At 44.4% G+C, this 17345-nt stretch overlaps 3 protein-coding genes across 3 annotated transcripts; 2 read left to right on the top strand and 1 right to left on the bottom strand.

Annotated features, from left to right (window-relative positions):
* Positions 1-294: 294 nt before the first annotated feature.
* On the top strand, positions 295-785 carry LOC139833715 (uncharacterized). The gene is made up of 2 exons (XM_071824059.1): positions 295-514; positions 601-785. Exons 1-2 carry the CDS (start codon positions 295-297, stop codon positions 783-785), a joined length of 405 nt encoding a protein of 134 aa, XP_071680160.1.
* A 642-nt stretch (positions 786-1427) lies between these two features.
* Positions 1428-5632, top strand: LOC127301736 (formin-like protein 9). The gene is made up of 4 exons (XM_051331998.2): positions 1428-4016; positions 4104-4294; positions 4368-4603; positions 4679-5632. The coding sequence occupies exons 1-4, from the start codon at positions 2473-2475 to the stop codon at positions 5396-5398; spliced, it is 2691 nt and encodes an 896-aa protein (XP_051187958.1). The 5' UTR covers positions 1428-2472; the 3' UTR covers positions 5399-5632.
* Positions 5633-5929: 297 nt separating this feature from the next.
* On the bottom strand, positions 5930-8878 carry LOC127301735 (dihydrolipoyllysine-residue acetyltransferase component 4 of pyruvate dehydrogenase complex, chloroplastic). Its single transcript, XM_051331997.2, has 6 exons — positions 7928-8878; positions 7644-7835; positions 7466-7553; positions 7292-7362; positions 7101-7184; positions 5930-6255 (listed from the first exon to the last, which is right to left on the bottom strand). Exons 1-6 carry the CDS (start codon positions 8792-8794, stop codon positions 6151-6153), a joined length of 1407 nt encoding a protein of 468 aa, XP_051187957.1. The 5' UTR covers positions 8795-8878; the 3' UTR covers positions 5930-6150.
* Positions 8879-17345: the final 8467 nt, after the last annotated feature.

The following is a 17345-nucleotide window of genomic DNA, read 5'->3' as shown; positions in this document are numbered from 1 at the left end:
CAGTCGTTAACAAAGCTCTTCATGATCATCTGATCCAAGTGTCTATACTCATTGTCTCCTGCCAAACTACCAGGTAATTCAGTACCCAGACGACACAATTTTGGTCTTACCAGCGTGTGAAATTCAGATTGGTGTAGTAAAAAATATTCTTGAGAGTTCCACTGCTTCAAGACGGGCTCAAGGTTAACTACCACAAATCTGTTATGGTACCAATTAATGTCTCTCACGATAAAATGAAGTTACTCATCACAAGCATATGGTGTTGCCGGTGACTACTTATATGAGTATGTCCGGATGAGCGAGTCCAGCTGCTTGGAAGCGACGTACAGATTCTGCAGAGCATTGATCGCTGTGTTTGGTGAAGAATTTCTGTGCCAACCTACTGTAGAGGACACAATCCCGTCTGTTATCAATCAACCCTTCCAGAGGTTTCCTGGGATGCTTGGCAGGTCGTACAAGGGCCATTCTGAGGGGTGCACAATGATTCTTGAAACTGTTGCTTCACATGACACATGTATTTGGCACTCACTCTTCGGAATGGGCTCACACAATGACATCAATGTGATACAGCGCTCTATGGTGTTTGGTAGGCTTGCGCAGGGACAGTCCCTGACGTGGATTTTGAGATCAACGGCCACCACTACAACAAAGGGTACTACCTTGTTGATGGTATCTATCCACCTTGGGCTACGCTCTTGAAGACAATCCATCGTCCCAATTCAGAGCAGGAGGCAAGCTTTTGCCAAAGAGCAGGAGGCAAGCTTTTGCCAAAGAGCAAGAGGTAGCCCGAAAAGATGTCGAGCGGGCGTTTGGTATCCTCCAAGCTCATTGGGCTATCGGTGGGCACCCTGCTAGAGCATGAAGTGTGCAAACCATGTGGGAGGTGACGACTGTTGAGGTAGAGCGGGATGATTCACTGTTTGATAATGATTGGAAAGGCCATGAAGAGTTGGTTGCTCCTCAAGGTGGTCCGGCTTCATTCCAGGATATCCTCCATGTGCACGAAATTCAGGACCAAACGGTTCACAACCAGCTCCAAGCTGATTTGGTTGACCACATGTGGGTGCATGTTGGCAACAATATTGCAAACAACAACAATGATGAAAATCCCGAAGAAAACAATGCCTAAGCCATTTGTATCATTTTACTTTTTATTTAAATAATTACTTTGTCATTTAATAGGTGGACAATAATTTTATGTAATAAATCTAGCTAATTTAAACTTATTTATATTTTTCTTATGATTTTATATGTCTTATATTGATTTTAAAGGCCAAGTGCCAAATACTTTGGCCGCGACCCATATCTCGCGTTGGGTGCAGCGCGCGACCCAAACGGCCGAACGGACGCTAGCCACTGTCTGCGCGCCCATCCAAACGGACGCGCCGATTTGGGTCTCACGGTTGGAGATGCGCTTAAGGCCCAACTTTCCACATAAGGTCTTCCAAAAGTAGCTACTTCCGATCCGATCCAATGGTCCATGGCAGTCCGCAAAGTTGCAAAGTTGAACGATCTACCTAAAAAAAACAATGCAGCAAAGTGGGAAGCCTTATCTCTCTTATGGTAAGGTATGAAGTGTGCTATTTTAGAAAAGTGATCTACCACAACAAATATAGTCTTTGCACGTTTTTGTTCTAGTAGGTAATCCTAAAAAGAAGTCCATTGTCCATACTAACTTCTTATCAACGTACATGTTGAATAGGCAATGGTGTATAGTAAGGGACCAAGCGAAATGGTTTTAGACTTAAGCTTTGTGGCATGTAATGCATCGATGAACATGCCGCTCCACGTGTCATAGTGGATTCCACCAACAACCCGATCTCACGTCTAACTTTTTAAAGGCTAAACAAGGACAAAACCCAGTGATGTAATACACCGTCGGATGTACTAGGAAACAGCAAATCACTTTTAAACGAAGCTGAGAAGCCAGATTCAGTAGGAAGCTAACTTTTGCAAACCTGAACTAGTCCCTTTCTGATCACCGATGCGAGTCACCAATCATGTCGCTGCCGAGTAACAAAAAATGTGAAAGAAAAAATGGGGCTGCATGGTGATCTAGACAGTACATTGGCAAGAATGCAAGTATTCCTAGCTGCTAGTAGCTCTTGCCACCAGCTGCTGTCAGAAATGGCTGGTGTATAAGCAAGAAACATCAGTGCAGCGTTGGCACATGACGAGAAGCAAGAAAAAGCAGTAGCCGTTAGTTACTGCAGGGTCTTGACAGCAGCCAGGGTCCGGGTTCCCTTGGAGTGGCATTAAAGGCTGCAGAGTTAGATGCAGAAGGACTGGAGGAGAGACACTAGCACGGTTGTTGCCTGGACTACGGGCAAGACAGCAAATGTGGCCGCGCGCACACGCCATTTTATGAGCCTTAACCCCCTCCTGTTCCTCCTTTTTGTCACGCCACAAGCGAGAGTTCAGTACTTGCGCCAGGACCGCTGCTTCTTCTCCTAAGGCTAGCTGAGCGAGAAGATGGGCATGGCGACGAGGTGCATCCTGCTCCTCCTCTCCGTCTCCGCCGTGTTCCTGCTGTTCAACTTCGAGGTCCTTGAGGGGGCTCTCCGTCTAGCAGGCCACGACGAGACTTGGATCGATGGCAGCACGGCCACGACCCATGACATCGTCGACCGTTTTGGTTTCCTCCCCAGGTTCAGGATGCTGATTGGTTTGCATCATCATCGAGCACGGCACCGAGGGCATCGGCAAAGCTCTGCAGCTCCAGCGCCATCACCGGCTCCAACCCATGAAGCGAGATCATCGTCGGCTCCTGCCCCTCATTTCCATCCGCAACGAAAGAGAATGCCTTCTGCCCGTCATCACAGCCACATTGCCCCAGCTAGAAGTTCAGTGCGCAGATTGGGAGACGGCCGCCACCATACCAGGCCCCCCAAAGCCGCCATTGTTGCTCTGGCAGTGGTTGGGGCATGCCTGCTTGCTCTTGGAGTCGCCATAGCAGCAATGTTGCTCAGAAGATCAAGGAAGTTACGGAAGGGGTGCTCAAAGCCGTTCAAACTGTTTTGCCATGGTTCAAGAGCCCAGAGGTCACCTTCTGCCACCAGAAAGGTCAGTTCTCACCCAAGCCCAGATCCACTCTACCTAAGTTCTGTCGTACAATGCCACGAGAACTATCCGATCCTTAAACAATCTTCTGAGTCCAAGAGCCTATCCATTATCAGCACCTCCTCAAAGAGCATAGAATTAATCACAAGTGATCATACTGTGAGAATTCAGAACTCCCCGCAGTCTGATGAAGCCGAGTCTTTCCATTCCATACCTTGTTCCCCTTCATCAACTGGTTCCATCACCGAGTTACCGCTGCATATCCGCGATAAAACTATGACCAGTCCATTTCCATCGTCTCCACATACAGATAATTCACCATCTAATTGTTCATATCGATCGTTTTCACCAGATTATAAATCTCACTTGCCTCCAAAGAGTCCACTACCTACCGCTTCCAATCACTTCAGTGTGCATGGCACTTCTCAGTCCCCTTCAGAAGAATTAGACGCAGAAAAAACTGAAGTAAACAGTCAAGTGATAGTAAAAACAAATGATGTTTCTGGGTTGACAGAGCGTCATGAGGCTCCAAAAGAAGCGCAGGCAAATTCCAAGTTCTGTAATCCACCAGAAACCAATTCGCCTTCCTATCACAAGGATGCCTCTTTCTATCACATGGATGCGTCTGCCTCCAGAACAACCATAGCATCCACCATGTCAAACACTAAGGAATCCACAGCAAGTTCAACTGAGGGAGCAAAACATCAAATGCCTAGTGTAATGACTGTACCGATATCACCACCACCACCTCCGCCGCCGAAAAGATCTCCCCCAAGTCTGGCCTGGAAGAACTCTGGACAGCCACCACTACCACCCGCGTTACCACTTCAGATACATGTTGGTAAAGACGGGTCCCCTCTTCCAAAGTTGAAACCTTTGCACTGGGACAAAGTAAGAGCAGCCCCAAACCGCTCCATGGTGTGGAATGATATAAGATCAAATTCCTTTGAATTCGAGTAAGACAATAGAAGAATCCTCCCTCAGTACTACACTAACATTGTATATGTTACTACTATCTTTTTATAATAGGAAATGTTATGCAGATTTGATGAGCAGATGATCAAGTCTTTGTTTGCATACAACTTTCAAGGCTTAGTGAAAGATGAAGACGCCACCAGCAGGACTTTACCTACCACTAAACATGTCATTGAACATCACCGACTTCAGAATACTACCATCTTATTGAAGACCTTAAATGCGACCACGGAACAAGTTCACAATGCTATAGCACAAGGTAAGCTTTATGATATCTGAGTTGCATTTATCAAGTTAAGGATAAACCGACCCTTTTGTGTGGTCTATCTCAGGCACGGGATTATCCGTACAACAACTGGAGGCGCTTGTCAAGATGAAACCTACCAAGGAAGAAGAGGAAAAACTACTGGTCTATGATGACGATATCGACATGCTAGATCCAGCAGAGAAATTTGTCAAGTTACTACTAGCTATACCATTGGCATTCCAAAGAATGGAGGTTATGCTCTACAAGGAAACTTTTGATGATGAGGTGGTTCATATCAAAATGTCCTTTGCAATGATTCAAGTAAGTGTAGACCATTTCAGTAACCTGTTGAGATATGGGCTGTTCTTCTTAACTTATATCTATTCTGTCTACTAGGGAGCTTGCACTGAACTCAGGTCAAGCAAGCTGTTATTAAGACTACTTGAAGCAGTACTCAAGACAGGGAACAGGATGAATATTGGAACACTAAGAGGTGGTGCAAATGCTTTCAGATTGGACGCGTTGCTGAAATTGGCAGATGTACGTGGGGCTGATGGAAAGACAACCCTTCTGCATTTTGTACTTCAAGAGTTGGCCCGTTCCAAAGGATCAAAGGCTGCAGAGAAGCTCGGTGAAACCCCCAGGTCTTGCCACGCCACACTAGCAGAACGGGAAGAATATTGCAAAACAGGTACAGAATTCGTCTCTGAGCTAAGTAACGAGCTAGGCAATGTCAAAAAGGTCGCAAGCATAGACTTGGATACTATGATGAAGTCAATTTCAAACCTATCACGTGGACTGGCTCAACTAAGAGATCTCATTGAGAAGGACCTGCCCAGAAATGACAGGAACAAGGAATTCCTGCAATACATGACAACCTTCCTAAATTATGCAGAAAACACTATGCAAGAGCTTGAAGTTGGCAAAGCTCAAGTCTTGCACCATGTTGGGGAGCTAACAGAGTATTATCACGGTGAGGTTGGCAAGGATGAGCCCAACCTGCTCCACATATTTGTCATCATAAAAGATTTTCTTGGTTTGCTGCATAGGGTGTGCCGTGAGATGAGGGGCAAAAAACAAAATCAACCTCTCAACCTAGTACTTCCACTGAGGTGAATAATTTGACATTCAGATTAATCAGCTGACCAATAACAAATTGACTGTTTTGTATGCAAGTATTTGTATAGTGATGTTACCATGGAGATCAGTTGGCATTAACTGACAGTTTGTGCATGTGTGTAAGGGTGATATCAGCATGTATTCTTTGATTTGTATGGCTGGGCTTTTCCATTTTGTTGAATATGTTCATAACTTGATGCTAATGGCTTAGAAGTTCTAAAATTCCTTATAGATACTTGAGAACATATAAGATTTTATGACTGAATTACTAATACAATGGACCAAGTGAAAAGCCGGCATGCCATCACACTTTTAAAATGGTACGGACCGAATTACATGTCATCACAAATTGGATTGTAGGAGTTATTGCTAGAATTCCGAAAAAGGCAATGAGATACTTCTGGACCTTGCTTATTCAAGTTATTTTTCTAACAAAATTCAGGACTGTATTCAATTTTTAAATAAAAAAACAGGGGTAAAAACATAGCAAGGAGACTAAAAATATAAAGAACTAAGGCAACATGATAGTTAGGAAACTATTATAACTTATTGCTTTCCAAAACTTCCATAACATTAACAGAGTAACCCCTCTTCACTGGTATCCATGTTCTGAAGTAAATACAGTACAAACAGCTCAAAAGCAATACTCCTTGAGTGCTCAAAGATACAAAAAATTGAACACATCGACAGACTTCCAATTTTTAATAAACTAATGACTGATCGGCACATATACCACTTACAAGAAAATCTTACAAAGTTAAGCTCTCAGGATCCTCAATAATCTTTGCAAAAGTTTGCAGGAAGGCTGCCAAATCAGCACCATAAACAATTCTGTGATCAGCTGTGACATTGACCTGAAAGAAGTTGGACCAACCAACTCAATTATATGGGATGGTAACTCCAGGTACTATTTTCTGCATAAAGGCTCACACAAAAACCAAATGAACATTGAAGACCTAAGTATTGCGGTCTCAAGTTCTACGTGTGGATTGTAATGTTTGCACAAAGATATTCATCATAATCTCAGGCCAGTATCAGGTACCTAGTACTAGTATATTGGCCCACATCAAATGTAAAACCAAATTGAAACTAGGTAACAGGTAGTCAACAGTTCTCTCACCCTACAGCAGATTATACAGGGTAAACGGCATTGTACTCGGACTTATAATTAGATTCCCGCTAATGTATCAGGTACCAAGTACTAGTATATGGCCTAGTACACGGCCTTGTGAACATAGTTTAACACAACCATATAAATGTTCTATGGCTGATGAATAATGAATCTGAAGAGTGTATGATCAAAACTATGTTGACTAAAATGTTTATTCAAATCAAATATGTAGCAATATTCATATTTAATGAACTTGACTGAAACTATTATGTGCCAGTGACAATTTTACCACTAAACACTGCTTTCATCTTGTTTCTGCTGGTAGTTTATCTGGCTATCTCACTGACATGTGTGATCTAAGTCTGCCGTCAGGGGGGAATTCAGTGGCAAAAACAGAAGGTCTTACATACAATCATGTTTGTGCTCACATCCAACTGGCATACATAGATTTCATTTGCATGTAACATATTGACAAGACTATGCAGTTAGGCACTTGGACAAACAATGACAAGTTAACCATGTCAACTCACACAAGTTATATGTGTGAAGTTTTTTTACAAAAGAAGGCGAATGTGAAAGACAACTTACCAGCATTTTGTTCTTGACACTAAAGAAACCGTCTTTGTCAGCCACCACTGTGGGTTTTGAGGCTCCAACAGCCATTATAGCTCCCTGCATTCATTCACATCCAAATTCTTAGAACTGAGTAAAGAGAAGGTGCCACTACGAACACTCAGGAAGGACTAGACAGTAAGTATATTATTGAAATGGAACTTCACCTGGCCAGGTGGAAGAATTGCATCAAATCTATCTACACCAAACATACCCAAGTTGGACAGTGTAAATGTACCTGCAAACCACAAAATAAATATTTAGGTAACTATAGTTTCCAATAATCATCGTAAGTTTGAATTGATGATCTAACATCTTATGCAGTGCAATAATTTGCATACCAGAGTTGTACTCATTTGGTTGGAGCTGTTTTGCGCGTGCCTTCTTGACTAGCTCCTTCCACTTTTGTGAGAGTAGATATATATCCAGCTGCATTGCGGAATTTCCTAAGCTATTTAGTAACCTAGCATGCTGCAATAGCTAAATGAAACCACATTTATCACCAAAGGTAGCTTGTACCTTATCAGCTTGCTCCAGGACGGGTGTAATGAGCCCGCCGTCAATGGCGACAGCCACGGCAATGTTGATGGAACTGTTGTAAGTGAAGCTCGACCCGTCCCTGCAGCTAGCGTAGACCACAGGGTACTGCGCAAGGGCCATAGCCGCGGCCTTGGCAAGCAATACAGTCATGGTCACTCCCTTTGGCTTGACCTGGTAAAACAAATTAATCCAACCATTAATAAAAATGAAGGGAAGAGTGTCACGAGCATTTGAGCACTGCACAAAGACCCCAGATGTAGCACCTTCTCATACAGCGCGTCGAGCTTATCGGTTAAAACGGGGTACCCGACACGGAATGTGGGCACAGACAGGCTCTCCACCATGTTCTTGCTCACTGCAGCCTGCATTGCAGTGAACGGAACCACGGTGGCACCAGGGACCAGGGGAAGCACGGCCGCCTGCGGCACAGCCTTCGCGGACGGAGCTGCCACAGGTGCAGCAGCAGGAGTACAAGCAACCTTTGTCTTGGGCTGGATGCCAGCGGCCGCCTCAACATCTGCCGGCGTAATTCGGCCGAACTGCCCGGTGCCGGTCACCTTGGCAAGGTCCACCCTGTGCTGCTTTGCCAGCTTCTTAGCCTGCGGTGTGGCGATTCCCTTGGTGCCAGTGGAAACTGGAGCAGGAGCAGCCACCGGAGCCTCCGCCGGCGGAGGCGGGGCGGGGGGAGCGGCCGCATCGGAAGGAGGAGAGGATGGCTGTCCGCTGGAGAGCGCCTGGGCCTGGGCGAGGGCGAGCGCGACGTCCTCGTCGGACTCGGCGAGCAGCGCGATGGGGGCGCCGACGGGCGCGGACTCCCCCGCGGGGACGAGGACGACGGCGACGATGCCGTCGTAGAAGGTCTCGACGTCCATGTCGGCCTTGTCGGACTCGACGACGACGACGGCGTCGCCCTTGTTGACGCGGTCGCCCTCCGCGGCGGTCCAGGACACGATCTTGCCCTCCGTCATGGTGGAGCTGAGCGCCGGCATGAAGATCTCCCGGATCTTGGCGCGGACCACCATCGGCCCGCGCCGCCGCGCGGCGGCCGCGCGCGGAGCCGGCGCGGCGAGGCGCAGGCGCGCGGACAGGGCGGAGGCGGAGAGCGAGAGGGGAGCCGGGGGTGCCGCCATTGGTGAGCTCGAGGCTGGAGACGGGGGCGAGGAGAGCGGGGTTTGGTTCGCTTGGGTATAAGCGGCGACGGAGGCGAGCCGAGGGCGGAGAAAGCAAGGCGAGGGGGCTTTGGAAACTCCGACGAGGAGGAGGTGGGCCGGGCCGACCGTCACTTACAAAGAGGGTACATGGGCCGGCCCACCTTCTGGGTAAAGGGATTTGCCCAGCCAGTGTTAGACTGCGCTGTGTGCATCCTCCTTTGGTGCTAGTGGTTTTGTGTGTTTTGAGGAATGTTCAAACACTTGTTTGGAACACTACAAAACCCTTTTTACCAAAAAAAAAATTGTTCAAACACTTGTTTGGAACACTAGTTTGCTAGTGTATTCAACATAAATGGATAAAAAGATAATCTTTGTTGATAGTTTGACTTGTATCACAAATAAAAAATCCAATATTTTTAGCAGAGAAGCTCCACCTGCCAGATCTAGTGCGGGGACGCGACTAACCAACCCCACATCGATCGGGACCCGATCGATCCTCTGCTACAAGATATCTTCTCTGTCGAGGAGATGGTTCGTTACCTGAAGCGGGGGGGGGGGGGGGGGTTGGAGCGTCAGCAACAGCGTCGTCTTGGAGCAGCGGCGCCGGTGGCGCCGGCGTCATCCTCTCATCGCCCGCGTCGCGGGCCAAAACCGGCCTACCGAATAGCTCAAACGTGTTTTAAGGTGTTTTCGGATGTTTTGATCGAGCCTGAAAAAACACTCCAAACCAGCCCAAACACTTCTCAAAACGTAACACCAAACGAGGTCTTAGGGAAGGTCCTATGCCCATGTTGGAGATATGCCCAAGAGGCAATAATAAAATAGTTATTATAATATATCTTTGTGTTTATGATAAATATTTGCATACCATGCTATAATTGTATTAACCGAAATATTGATACATGTGTGTTATGTAAACAACAAGGAGTCCCTAATAAGTCTCTTGTATAACTAGCTTGTTGATTAATAGATGATCATGGTTTCGTAATCATGAACATTGGATGTTATTAATAACAAGGTTATGTCATTAGGTGAATGATATAATGGATACACACCCAAATAAGCATAGCATAAGATCACGTCATTAAGTTCTGTTTGCTATTCGCTTTCGATACATAGTTACCAAGTCCTTCGACCATGAGATCATGTAAATCACTTATACCGGAAGGGTACTTTGATTACATCAAACGCCACTGCGTAAATGAGTGGTTATAAAGGTGGGATTAAGTATTCGGAAAGTATGAGTTGAGGCATATGGATCAAGAGTGGGATTTGTCCATCCCGATGACGGATAGATATACTATGGGCCCTCTCGGTGGAATGTCGCCCGATTAGCTTGCAAGCATGTGAATGGTTCACAAGAGATGATATGCCATGGTACGAGTAAAGAGTACTTGTCGGAGACGAGGTTGAACAAGGTATGGAGATGAAGGAGATATGCCCTAGAGGCAATAATAAAGTGGTTATTATTATATATCTTTATGTTTATGATAAATGTTTATATATCATGCTATAATTGTATTAACCGAAACATTAGTGCATGTGTGATATGTAGACAAACAAAGAAGTCCCTAGTATGCCTCTTAACTAGCTTGTTGATTAATAGATGATTAGTTTCATAATCATGAACATTGGATGTTATTAATAACAAGGTTATATCATTGTATGAATGATGTAATGGACACACCCGATTAAGCGTAGCATAAGATCTCGTCATTACGTTATTTGCTATAAGCTTTCGATACATAGTTACCTAGTCCTTATGACCATGAGATCATGTAAATCACTTATACCGGAAAGGTACTTTGATTACACCAAACGCCACTGCGTAAATGGGTGGTTATAAAGGTGGGATTAAGTATATGGAAAGTATGAGTTGAGGCATATGGATCAACAGTGGGATTTGTCCATCCCGATGACGGATAGATATACTCTGGGCCCTCTCGGTGGAATGTCGTCTAATGTCTTGCAAGCATATGAATAAGTTCATAAGAGACCACATACCACGATACGAGTAAAGAGTACTTGTCAGGAGATGAGGTTGAACAAGGTATAGAGTGATACCGAAGATCAAACCTCGGACAAGTAAAATATCGCGTGACAAAGGGAATTGGTATCGTATGTGAATGGTTCATTCGATCACTAAAGTCATCGTTGAATATGTGGGAGCCATTATGGATCTCCAGATCCCGCTATTGGTTATTGGTCGGAGTGAGTACTCAATCATGTCCGCATAGTTCGCGAACCGTAGGGTGACACACTTAAAGTTGGATGTTGAAATGGTAGAACTTGAATATGGAATGGAGTTCGAATATTTGTTCGGAGTCCCGGATGAGATCCCGGACATCACGAGGAGTTCCGGAATGGTCCGGAGAATAAGATTCATATATAGGATGTCATTTTATGTGAATTAAAATGATCCGGAAGGTTCTATGGAAGGTTCTAGAAGGTTCTAGAAAAGTCCGGAAGAAACCACCAAGGAAGGTGGAGTCCCTCCGGGACTCCACCTCCATGGCCGGCCAACCCTAGAGGGGGAGGAGTCCCAAGTGGACTCCCCCTATGGGGGCCGGCCACCCCCCCCCCCACATGGAAGGGGGGAATCCCACCCCAAATGGGATTCCCACCTTGGGTAGGTTTCTCTATCACATGGAAGGTTTTGGGTTCGGGTCTTATTCGGAGACTTGTAGTCCAACACTTGGGACTTCCACCTATATAATGAGGGGCCAAGGGGAGGGGGCCGGCCACCCCAAGACCACAACCTGGCCGCCCCCCTTGAGTGGCCGGCCACCCCCTCCCAAACCCTAGCCGCCCCCCTCTCCTCCATAAGCTCCCGCACGCTTAGCGAAGCTCCGCCGGAGTTCTCCACCGCCACCGACACCACGCCGTCGTGCTGTCGGATTCAAGAGGAGCTACTACTTCCGCTGCCCGCTGGAACGGGAGGTGGACGTCGTCTTCATCAACAACCGAACGTGTGACCGAGTACGGAGGTGCTGCCCGTTCGTGGCGCCGGTGATCAAGATCTTCTACGCGCTTTTGCAAGCGGCAAGTGAACGTCTACCGCAGCAACAAGAGCCTCATCTTGTAGGCTTTGGAATCTCTTCAAGGGTGAGACTCGATAATCCCCTCGTTGCTACCGTCTTCTAGATTGCATCTTGGCTTGGATTGCGTGTTCGCGGTAGGAAATTTTTTGTTTTCTATGCAACGTTATCCTACAGTGGTATCAGAGCCGTGTCTATGCATAGATGGTTGCACGAGTAGAACACAATGGTTTTGTGGGCGTTGATGCTCTTGTTATCTTTAGTTTGAGTACTTTGCATCTTTGTGGCATAGTGGGATGAAGCGGCTCGGACTAACTTTACATGACCGCGTTCATGAGACTTGTTCCTCGTTCGACATGCAACTTGTATTGCATAAGAGGCTTTGCGGGTGTCTGTCTCTCCTACTATAGTGAAGATTTAATTTACTCTTCTATTGAAAACATTAGTATCAACGTTGTGGTTCATGTTCGTAGGTAGATTAGATCTCTCTCGAAAACCCTAAACCACGTAAAATATGCAAACCAAATTAGAGACGTCTAACTTGTTTTTGCAGGGTTTGGTGATGTGATATGGCCATAATGTGATGATGAATATGTATGAGATGATCATTATTGTATTGTGGCAACCGGCAGGAGCCTTATGGTTGTCTTTAAATTTCATGTTGAGTAGTATTTCAAAGTAGTTGTAATAGTTGCTACATGGAGGACAATCATGAAGACGGCGCTGATACGTCTCCGACGTATCGATAATTTCTTATGTTCCATGCCACATTATTGATGTTATCTACATGTTTTATGCACACTTTATGTCATATTCGTGCATTTTCTGGAACTAACCTATTAACAAGATGCCGAAGTGCCGATTCTGTTTTCTGCTTGTTTTTGGTTTCAGAAATCCTAGTAAGGAAATATTCTCGGAATTGGACGAAATCAAAGCCCAGGGGCCTATTTTTCCACGGAGCTTCCAGAAGACCGAAGAACACACGAAGTGGGGCCACGAGGTGGCGACACCACGTGGCGGCGCGGCCCAGGGGGGGCCCGCGCCGCCCTATGGTGTGGCCCCCTCGTCTGGCCCCCGACTCTGCCCTTCCGCCTACAAATAGCCTCCGTGACCAAACCCCGCACCGAGAACCACGATACGGAAAACCTTCCCGGAGACGCCGCCGCCGCCGATCCCATCTCGGGGGATCCAGGAGATCGCCTCCGGCACCCTGCTGGAGAGGGGAATCATCTCCCGGAGGACTCTACGCCGCCATGGTCGCCTCCGGTGTGATGTGTGAGTAGTCTACCCCTGGACTATGGGTCCATAGCAGTAGCTAGATGGTTGTCTTCTCCCCATTGTGCTATCATTGTCGGATCTTGTGAGCTGCCTAACATGATCAAGATCATCTATCTGTAATTCTATATGTTGCGTTTGTTGGGATCCGATGAATAGAGAATACTTGTTATGTTGATTATCAAAGTTATGCTTATGTGTTGTTTATGATCTTGCATGCTCTCCGTTACTAGTAGATGCTCTAGCCAAGTAGATGCTTGTAACTCCAAGAGGGAGTACTTATGCTCGATAGTGGGTTCATGCCTGCATTGACACAGGACGATGTGAGAAAGTTCTAAGGTTGTGTTGTCTGTTGCCACTAGGGATAAAACATTGATGCTATGTCTAAGGATGTAGTTGTTGATTACATTACGCACCATACTTAATGCAATTGTCTGTTGCTTGCAACTTAATATCTGGAGGGTTCGGATGATAACTCGAAGGTGGACTTTTTAGGCATAGATGCGATTGGATGGCGGTCTATGTACTTTGTCGTAATGCCCAATTAAATCTCACTATACTCATCATGATATGTATGTGCATTGTCATGCTCTCTTTATTTGTCAATTGCCCAACTGTAATTTGTTCACCCAACATGCTGTTCGTCTTATGGGAGAGACACCTCTAGTGAACTGTGGACCCCGGTCCAATTCTCTTTCTTGAAATACAATCTCTGCAATATCGTTCTCTTGTTTTCGCAAACAATCATCTTCCACACAATACGGTTAACTCTTTGTTACTGACAAGCCGGTGAGATTGACAACCTCACTTTGTTTCGTTGGGGCAAAGTACTTTGGTTGTGTTGTGCGGGTTCCACGTTGGCGCCGGAATCCCTGGTGTTGCGCCGCACTACATCTCGCCGCCATCAACCTTCAACGTGCTTCTTGGCTCCTCCTGGTTCGATAAACCTTGGTTTCTTTCTCGAGGGAAAACTTGCTGCTGTGCGCATCATACCTTCCTCTTGGGGTTGCCCAACGAACGTGTGAAATACACGCCATCAAGCTCTTTTTCCGGCGCCGTTGCCGGGAGATCAAGACACATTTGCAAGGGGAGTCTCCACTTCTCAATCTCTTTACTTTGTTTTTGTCTTGCTTAGTTTTATTTACTACTTTGTTTGCTGCACTAAATCAAAATACAAAAAAATTAGTTGCTAGTTTTACTTTATTTGTTATCTTGTTTGCTATATCAAAAACACAAAAAAATTAGTTTACTTGCATTTACTTTATCTAGTTTGCTTTATTTACTACTACTAAAATGAGTAATCCTGAAGTTGAAGTTCGTACGTTTAAGCAACGAGGGGGAGAATGTTTGAGAGATGCTTGGTATAGAATTAGCGATGCTCATAATAGATGCACTAAGAAGCACTCCACTATTATTTTACTCAGAATTTTTATGTTGGTATCTCTAGTTGGAATAGATATGTTCTTGATAGTCTCGCAAAAGGTGACTTCTTAAGTACCCCTGCATTAGAAGCTAGTTGCATTATTGAGAGTTTATTTGGAATACCCTCTGTTGATAAAGTTAAAACTGAAATCTCTCTTGAAGATGTTATGAAAAAATTGGAAACCATAGAGAAAAATTTTCCAAGTATTGAAGCTAAATTGGAAATATTACTTGATAAAACTGATGAACTTGATAAATCCTTAGGAGGAATTGATGAAAGAATTAGTGTCCTAGGAACTAATGCTGTCCATGATGATCAAATCAATAGGATTGACGAACTTGAAAAAGCTATGGGAACCTTGGGTTCAACATTTTCTTCTCTTAAATATAAGGAGAAAGCTTATGTGGGTAAGGAGCAAAAGTTTATGTATGTCTCTAAAGTGCCTAGACCAAAGAAGTATTATTATAGGCCTAAAATTGACAAAGCCCTTAGTACCACTATGGATGGGGAGCTCATGATAACGATGCACCACCCTTTGATAATACTTGATGCACACTTTCTGCGCCTAGCTGAAAGGCGTTAAAGAAAAGCGCTTATGGGAGACAACCCATGTTTTTACCTACAGTACTTTGTTTTTATTTTGTGTCTTGGAAGTTGTTTACTACTGTAGCAACCTCTCCTTATCTTAGTTTTGTGTTTTGTTGTGCCAAGTTAAGCCGTTGATAGAAAAGTAAGTACTAGATTTGGATTACTGCACAGTTCCAGATTTCTTTGCTGTCACGAATCTGGGTCCACCTCCCTGTAGGTAGCTCAGAAAATTAAGCCAATTTACGTGCATGATCCTCAGATATGTATGCAACTTTCATTCAATTTGAGCATTTTCATTTGAGCAAGTCTGGTGCCATTTTAAAATTCGTCAATACGAACTGTTCTGTTTTGACAGATTCTGCCTTTTATTTCGCATTGCCTCTTTCGCTATGTTGGATGAATTTCTTTGATCCACTAATGTCCAGTAGCATTATGCAATGTCCAGAAGTGTTAAGAATGATTGTGTCACCTCTGAATATGTCAATTTATAATGTGCACTAACCCTCTAATGAGTTGTTTCGAGTTTGGTGTGGAGGAAGTTTTCAAGGATCAAGAGAGGAGTATGATGCAACATGATCAAGGAGAGTGAAAGCTCTAAGCTTGGGGATGCACCCGGTGGTTCACCCCTGCATATATCAAGAAGACTCAAGCGTCTAAGCTTGGGGATGCCCAAGGCATCCCCTTCTTCATCGACAACATTATCAGGTTCCTCCCCTGAAACTATATTTTTATTCCATCACATCTTATGTGCTTTTTCTTGGAGCGTCGGTTTGTTTTGTTTTTGTTTTGTTTGAATAAAATGGATCCTAGCATTCACTTTATGGGAGAGAGACACGCTCCGCTGTAGCATATGGACAAGTATGTCCTTGGTTTCTACTCATAGTATTCATGGCGAAGTTTCTCCTTCGTTAAATTGTTATATGGTTGGAATTGGAAAATGATACATGTAGTAATTGCTATAAATGTCTTGGGTAATGTGATACTTGGCAATTGTTGTGCTCATGTTTAAGCTCTTGCATCATATGCTTTGCACCCATTAATGAAGAAATACATAGAGCATGCTAAAATTTGGTTTGCATATTTGGTTTCTCTAAGGTCTAGATAATTTCTAGTATTGAGTTTGAACAACAAGGAAGATGGTGTGGAGTCTTATAATGTTTTCAATATGTCTTTTATGTGAGTTTTGCTGCACCGGTTCATCCTTGTGTTTGTTTCAAATAAGCCTTGCTAGCCTAAACCTTGTATCGAGAGGGAATACTTCTCATGCATCCAAAATACTTGAGCCAACCACTATGCCATTTGTGTCCACCATACCTACCTATGCTACATGGTATTTTCCAGCCATTCCAAAGTAAATTGCTTGAGTGCTACCTTTAAAATTCCATCATTCACCTTTGCAATATATAGCTCATGGGACAAATAGCTTAAAAACTATTGTGGTATTGAATATGTAATTATGCACTTTATCTCTTATTAAGTTGCTTGTTGTGCGATAACCATGTTTACTGGGGAACGCCATCAACTCATTGTTGAATTTCATGTGAGTTGCTATGCATGTTCGTCTTGTCTGAAGTAAGGGCGATCTACTCGAGTTGAATGGTTTGAGCATGCATATTGTGAGAGAAGAACATTGGGCCGCTAACCGAAGCCATGTTCCATGGTGGAAGTTTCAGTTTTGGACAAACATCCTCAAATCTCTAATGAGAAAAGAATTAATTGTTGTTGAATGCTTTAAGCATTAAAAGAGGAGTCCATTATCTGTTGTCTATGTTGTCCCGGTATGGATGTCTAAGTTGAGAATAATCAAAAGCGAGAAATCCAAATGCGAGCTTTCTCCTTAGACCTTTGTACAGGCGGCATAGAGGTACCCCTTTGTGATACTTGGTTAAAGCATATGTATTGCGGTGATAATCCAGGTAGTCCAAGCTAATTAGGACAAGGTGCGGGCACTATTAGTACACTATGCATGAGGCTTGCAACTTATAAGATATAATTTACATGATGCATATGCTTTATTACTACCGTTGACAAAATTGTTTCATGTTTTCAAAATCAAAGCTCTAGCACAAATATAGCAATCGATGCTTTTCCTCTATGAGGACCATTCTTTTACTTTCAATGTTGAGTCAGTTCACCTATTTCTCTCCACCTCAAAGAAGCAAACACTTGTGTGAACTGTGCATTGATTCCTACATACTTGCTTATT

This window comes from Lolium perenne, chromosome 7 (genome assembly GCF_019359855.2).
Source record: "Lolium perenne isolate Kyuss_39 chromosome 7, Kyuss_2.0, whole genome shotgun sequence".
Classification (NCBI taxonomy): domain Eukaryota; kingdom Viridiplantae; phylum Streptophyta; class Magnoliopsida; order Poales; family Poaceae; genus Lolium; species Lolium perenne.
Note: the sequence above shows the minus strand (reverse complement) of the source record. Positions and strands in the feature narration are given on the sequence as shown.